General features: G+C 50.1%; 1 protein-coding gene across 1 annotated transcript; it reads right to left on the reverse strand.

The window, feature by feature from the left end:
- Nucleotides 1–560: 560 nt before the first annotated feature.
- On the reverse strand, nucleotides 561–6,235 carry LOC127570469 (eukaryotic translation initiation factor 1b). The gene is made up of 4 exons (XM_052016080.1): nucleotides 6,046–6,235; nucleotides 3,336–3,499; nucleotides 1,942–2,043; nucleotides 561–1,000 (listed from the first exon to the last, which is right to left on the reverse strand). Exons 1-4 carry the CDS (start codon nucleotides 6,074–6,076, stop codon nucleotides 956–958), a joined length of 342 nt encoding a protein of 113 aa, XP_051872040.1. The 5' UTR covers nucleotides 6,077–6,235; the 3' UTR covers nucleotides 561–955.
- Between the last annotated feature and the right edge of the window lie 408 nt (nucleotides 6,236–6,643).

Consider the following 6,643-nt stretch of genomic DNA (forward strand, 5'->3'; position numbering starts at 1 on the left):
AGACCATGCTGGCATAGGCTCTTAGCTACATACAATGAGCTATCAGACAAATCCCAAAGTAAATAAACTGCATGTTTCAAAATATTTGTTACTATTCCAACTGCCATCTATGTTCAATTATTAGGCAACTACACAACAGAAACTAAGTCCCATCTGATCCTGCCCATCAATTATTTTCTAGTTCGCCCCCTACTTTGCCTGCTTCTATAATTATATGTTACAAAACATGTCCAAAGAAAAACAATTAAAGCACTTGCCACAATTATCCCCCACACTCATTTTTCTCGATTTGTTATTAACAATATGCTTAATGGGACTGTGTTCAGTTACTGTGACTGAATTAACTTCATTCAGGTCAAACAGAAGACCACCATACCACAGCCCCAGTTGGGAGTTTCACGTTGTTGTAAAGGGGTAGGGTTTTTGTGAAATGGTCATTACAATGCAAATCATGTTTTTTTTAAATCCACAAGGCCAGCAGTAAACTAAGAATGTCGTAATAAAGAAAACAGCAAAAGACATAACAGGTTAGAATTTTACACTCACTTCAGATCAACAAATTACATTCTTCAGAATACATAGCTGGTTTATTGTTAATTGCCTTATACAACATACATGGTTTTAATACAACAAAAACTTCAAAATCAGGAAAATTTAAGTAGAACAATTAGCACTAAACATTTCCATTGGAAATGTGCTAAATATACATGTCTGCCATTTTGTTACCATCTTATAGTGGTTTTCTTATGAGTTACCAGCCTAAATAGCATACCTTCTCTGTCATCATGCATATCGGAGTTAAATTCTGAAGATCCAATCACATGGGAAGTCCATTTACTGCAGTAATTCATTTCTGCATAGTATATATCTGTGTGTATATCTATATATATATTAGCTAACAAATATAAAGAGAACCAGCCACACAACAAGAAACCTCAGCTGATAAATGCATCCTTTAGAAGCCGTGGACTTTTAACTGCTCCTCCTTCACAATGCCAACCTGTGAGCAAAATATGGAAAAAAAGAAATCAGATACATACAAGGACAAAGAATTCTGATGTTTTTGCCAGAAGAAGCTACTTTTGGTAGCTAACTTACTTTGAAAGAATTCAGAATGTTAATAATTAGTGTTTATAAACAATGGGAAATTCAAATGTCTAATTATAACTCTCTCAAATTTGCTTGAAGCAGGGCAATGCACCCTCTGCATGTTAAAAATCAGCCCCCTTGATTATCACCAATGTAGGAAAGACTATACAGTCCCAGCATCTAACAGAGGAACAGCGAGAAGAAAGCAGATCTTTATTTCAGACATACAAATTTCTCACCGCATGGAGAGCCATGGGTCATTAACCAGAGCATTTTAGACAGAGCTATTATCAATCAAATGCATGCTGGGGTGGTGCAAAATAGCCACACAGATCTAACAATGCTATTTTCTAACCTACAGCACGTCTTCCTCGATCCTAGGTTGTTAAACCAATTTTAATAATCTTCCAGGTTAGTAAATAATGAAAGAAGAAACTATGGAGAACTAAGGGGCTAATTAGTCTTCCTAGATGCCATAAAAATGTGCACTCTCAAATTTTTGAAATCAATTACTGTTTTGTGCTTCAAATTATGGGCTGATTACCGTACAAAAAATATAGATCCTGTTATCCCACTGCACAGAAACTACATTGACTCCTAGTGCAACTTGAAGCAAAGAGAGTGGAGCTTTAGAACCCATTTGTTAAATTCAATTGATAAAGCATATTACACGACCACCACATATCTGGTCATCGCAGGCAATATTGCCCCTCCCCATGCTATAAGAGTTTATTATTTTATAACAATGGGTATTAGTAATACAGTAAGTTGAAGTTAATCTCAAGGTTGTTGGTCCAATGCCAAATCTAACTTCAGACATCTCTGTTGGATTAAAACGAACAGCTTTCTCACCTCCAGTAGAAATTGGCAGATATTCTTCCGCTGATCACCCTGAAGCTGGATTACCTCACCGTATTCAGGGTGCTCTATCACAGTACCATTGCAGGCAAATTTCTGCAAAAGAAAAACAAGTTGGATTATTAATGCCTCTAAATACCTGATGAAGCGATTCAAATATGCACCATTTCTGAAATGAAACAACAAAACATTATGCTTCTCCACTGACAAGGAACAAAGTGGGAATAATTATGCATTAATTCAATACTTTAAAAGATCCTTTGTATTAAAAATAGGTATCCTTGAGTTTCCCAGAAATAAGTTGAACTACCACAAAATGCCTAATTTAGCTTGAAAGCTTTTACAAGAAACTCACAATGGTACCATATTGAAGTACTCAGTTTAGAATAGCATTCTTGTATTCATATCAGAATTCATTTAAGGCAAATGACAAAAAAGTTCACACTTACACTGTAGTCACATATAGGAACAATACCTACTGGACTTGAACCAAAATCCCCAACATTATCCATTTTGCTACAATTGTAATCCTCAGACTGAATACTTGTCAGCATAGAAACAGGCCCTTCAGCCCATCAAGCAGCACAGCAATAAAGCACCCAATTATACTAACCCCAATTTATTCTTTCCACATTCCCATCAACTCCCCTCCCCCTAGATTCCACCACTCATCTACACAGGAGGCAATATACAGCAGCGATTAACCTAGCAACACACAAGGCTTTGGGATGTGGGAGTAAACCAGGGTCACAGAGAGAATGTGCAAACTCCAAAAACAGCACCAGAGGTTAGCATTGAACCCAGGTTGCTGGAGTTGTGAGGCATCAGCTCCACTAGCTGCGCCAACGTACATATGGTTTACAGTTATTCCCAACCACCAAGGCATTCAGCAGGTTAACATTTATTAAAGTTAACAAGAAAGTTAACATCCCTCACTTGCCAGCTCCATATTGGAATTTTTAGGAAGGAAGCGAAGCCATTTTCTATATCAAATGCAAACCAACCCTTGTAGATAAAAAGACTTGTTGATCAGTTTATATCCAAACCAGTCCTGTAAGAATTAACAAAGTGAAACAAACAGACATCTAAATTAAGAACCTCCACAATCTGTATTTCTGGGTGAGGGCGCCTTAAGCCAGCATTTGTTGCCCATCACAAATTACTGGAGATGGTGTTCAACTGCCATGATAAACCACTGCAGTCCTTCTGAGGGGATTCCCAGCTTACTGTTGCAGAGGATTTGGAACTGGCAACAAGGGAAGGTAGTCAACGTTTTCTCAAGTTCAGAATGGTGCGTGAAACAGTGGATGACCTGCTGCCCTCGTTCATCTTTTTATAAACACAATTACAACACTTTAGGTGTAACTGTGATAATGCAAAAATGATACCTTTTTAAAAGCTTTCACAAGCTTCTTCTTGTCATAATCATCAGCAATTCCTTGGACTGTGGTCAGTGTCTTCCTGCCGTTACGTTGTTGAATTCTTATATGGATGTATTCTTCTGTCCCTGCCGGGAGGCGGTCGTCACCCTTAGTTGCATCAGCAAAGGGGTCTGCAACATATCAAAGGTTACAAAAAAAAATCACCTTAAAGGCACTGGAAGATGTCTTCTTAAAACTTAAAATCAGAACAGTAAAACTACTAAAATTTACAATTAAGCACCTGACAATTTTATTAAGCACAGCTTCATGAATTATAAACTTCCCAATTGGGGAAACATAAGCAGTACACCTTCCCAGTATTTTGATTACACCTTGTTGTAATCAAGAGCATGAGTGCAAAGACAGCCCTCTTACCCCCTCCTCACCCAACTACTTCTCCCATCACCATTTCTCTTACCCCTGATGCGCTCCACATCCCCCATCTCCCCCACTGCCTCTCAAAGGCGCACCTTCATACTGCTCCTCCCCACCCCCCAGCAGTGCCACTCCTTGGCCCCCTTTGGAAGACCCCATTATTTGCATCTCCCCCCTTCCTTGGGCACCCTTCCTCCCAGGCAGGCATGGTAGAATAGTAGTTAGTGTAACACTATTACAGCGCTAGCAATTGGGGTTCAATTCTCCTTGCTGTCTGTAAGGAGTTTGTAACTTCTCCCCATTACTGCGTGGGTTTCCTCTGGATGCTCCAGTTTCCTCCCACGTTAAAAAGATGTACGGGTCAGTAGATCAACGTAGGTGTAATTGGGTGGTGAAGGCTCGCAGAGAAAGAGGGACTTGTTACCATGCTGTGTAAATAAAGTTTTAAACAGCAAAGTGCACCTCCCTCCTCCAACACACCCAGGTACACTCACCCAACCCCTACACCGAGGACCCGCTCCCCTCACACCTGACCTGCTGGTCCAGCTGCGTTCCCTGCTCGTTTCCTACTGGATGTTCCCCACCATGGGTGCTACCCTCTTTTCTTCCAGGTACTCTCCCCTCACCCCCTCTCCAGGCACGCTGCCCTCTCTTCCACTCCCCCGACCACACCACCCCCCCCCCAACAAACACCCTCATCCCCCTTGTCACCCACCACGCCAAACTTCCTCCTCTTCTCCCCCTCCTTCTCCACCCCCCCCAACCTCCCCGGGCGCCCTCCCCTAACTCCACCCTCCACCATCCCCCCCCAAAGCGCACTCCCCTAACCACCCCCCTCCGCCTCCCCGGGCGCGCTCCCCTAACTCCACCCCCCCTTACCTCTCCCCGGGCGCGCTCCAACTCCACCCCCCCCACACCTCTCCCCGGGCGCGCTACCCTAACTCCACCCCCCTCACCTCTCCCCGGGCGCGCTCCCCTAACCACCCCCCCACCTCTCCCCGGGCGCGCTCCCTTAACTCCACCCCCCCCTCTCCCCGGGCGCGTTCCCCTAACTCCACCCCCCCCACCTCTCCCCGGGCGCGCTACCCTAACTCCACCCCCCTCACCTCTCCCCGGGCGCGCTCCCTTAACTCCACCCCCCCACCTCTCCCCGGGCGCGCTCCCTTAACTCCACCCCCCCACCTCTCCCCGGGCGCGCTCCCTTAACTCCACCCCCCCCTCTCCCTGGGCGCGCTCCCCTAACTCCACCCCCCCCCACCTCTCCCCGGGCGCGCTCCCCTAACTCCACCCCCCCCACCTCTCCCCGGGCGCGCTCCCCTAACCCCCCCCCCCCCACCTCTCCCCGGGCGCGCTCCCCTAACTCCACCCCCCCCACCTCTCCCCGGGCGCGCTCCCCTAACTCCACCCCCCCCCACCTCTCCCCGGGCGCGCTCCCCTAACTCCACCCCCCCCCACCTCTCCCCGGGCGCGCTCCCCTAACTCCACCCCCCCCACCTCTCCCCGGGCGCGCTCCCCTAACTCCACCCCCCCCACCTCTCCCCGGGCGCGCTCCCATAACTCCACCCCCCCCACCTCTCCCCGGGCGCGCTCCCATAACTCCACCCCCCCCCCACCTCTCCCCGGGCGCGCTCCCATAACCACCCCCCCCACCTCTCCCCGGGCGCGCTCCCATAACTCCACCCCCCCCCACCTCTCCCCGGGCGCGCTCCCCTAACTCCCCCCCCCCCCCACCTCTCCCCGGGCGCGCTCCCCTAACTCCACACCACCCCCACCTCTCCCCGGGCGCGCTCCCCTAACTCCACACCACCCCCACCTCTCCCCGGGCGCGCTCCCCTAACTCCACACCACCCCCCCACCTCTCCCCGGGCGCGCTCCCCTAACTCCACACCACCCCCCCACCTCTCCCCGGGCGCGCTCCCCTAACTCCACACCACCCCCCCACCTCTCCCCGGGCGCGCTCCCCTAACTCCACCCCCCCCACCTCTCCCCGGGCGCACTCTCCTAACCTCCCCACCTCCCCAGGCGCGCTCCCCTAACCTCCCCACCTCCCCGGGCGCGCTCCCCTAACCACCCCCCTCCATCCCCGGGCGCGCTCCCCCCTGTCCGGCCCAACGCCGCCATTTTACGCCGCTTTGTGAACAAAGGACGGCGCGGCCCGGCCCTCCCCCGCCGCCCAGTCCCTGGATAGGGCCAGACCGCCGCTCCCTCTCCCCCCGCCGAGCCCGCCCGCGGCCTTCCGCCTGGGAACCAGCCGCCGCCCGAGGCGCAGAGGGAAGGCGGACTGGGCGGGCAGCCAACTCACCAAAAGATTGGAGGTTCTGAATAGTGGACATGCGATATTAGTAGAAAGACTGGTGGGGAACGAAAAGCTGGTGGCGCTGCCGCTGCTGTCCGACGTGCACTGTCCGGGAGGGAGAGTGAGCAAACACCGACCGACCGACCGCGCAACACCACAAAATGGCCGCTGCCCGTCCCGCCCCGCCCCACGCACTGCAGGCCGGGACCTGTAGTCCCGCCTTATGGGAAATGTAGTCCGGACGGGGAGATGTAAGGTCGCCACGAGGTGTGCCCGATGCATCATGGGAAGTGTAGTCCAGCACTGATGGGAGTTGTAGTCCACACTCTGAGACAAGTGGTGTACTAGTCGAGCCGCAGTGCAGAGTCATCGTGCACGAAAACAAGTTGTCCGACCCACCCTGACCATGATATTTTCATTTGCACTAATCCCATTTTACCAACACTTGGTCCATTGAAGTGCTCCTGCACATACTTCCTGAATGTTGTGTTTCTGCTTCCACCACTTTCTCAGTCAATGTATTCAAATTTGTAACCACTCTCGGGGAGCGCGCCCCGGGAAGGAGGGTGGGGCGGCTGAGGGGAGCGCGCCCGGGGATGGGTGT

The sequence above is a fragment of the Pristis pectinata genome, chromosome 5 (genome assembly GCF_009764475.1).
Source record: "Pristis pectinata isolate sPriPec2 chromosome 5, sPriPec2.1.pri, whole genome shotgun sequence".
NCBI classification, from domain to species: Eukaryota; Metazoa; Chordata; class Chondrichthyes; order Rhinopristiformes; family Pristidae; genus Pristis; species Pristis pectinata.

Bases quoted from the DNA above. Each gene is read 5' to 3' on its own strand.
- LOC127570469 (XM_052016080.1), bottom strand. From the start codon at position 6,076: ATGTCCACTATTCAGAACCTCCAATCTTTTG. The intron at 2,044-3,335 runs GTATCATTTTTG...TTTCTTTTGCAG, and splicing joins TTGTGAAAGCTTTTAAAAAG to AAATTTGCCTGCAATGGTAC. The intron at 1,001-1,941 runs GTGAGAAAGCTG...TTTTGCTCACAG, and splicing joins TCTGCCAATTTCTACTGGAG to GTTGGCATTGTGAAGGAGGA.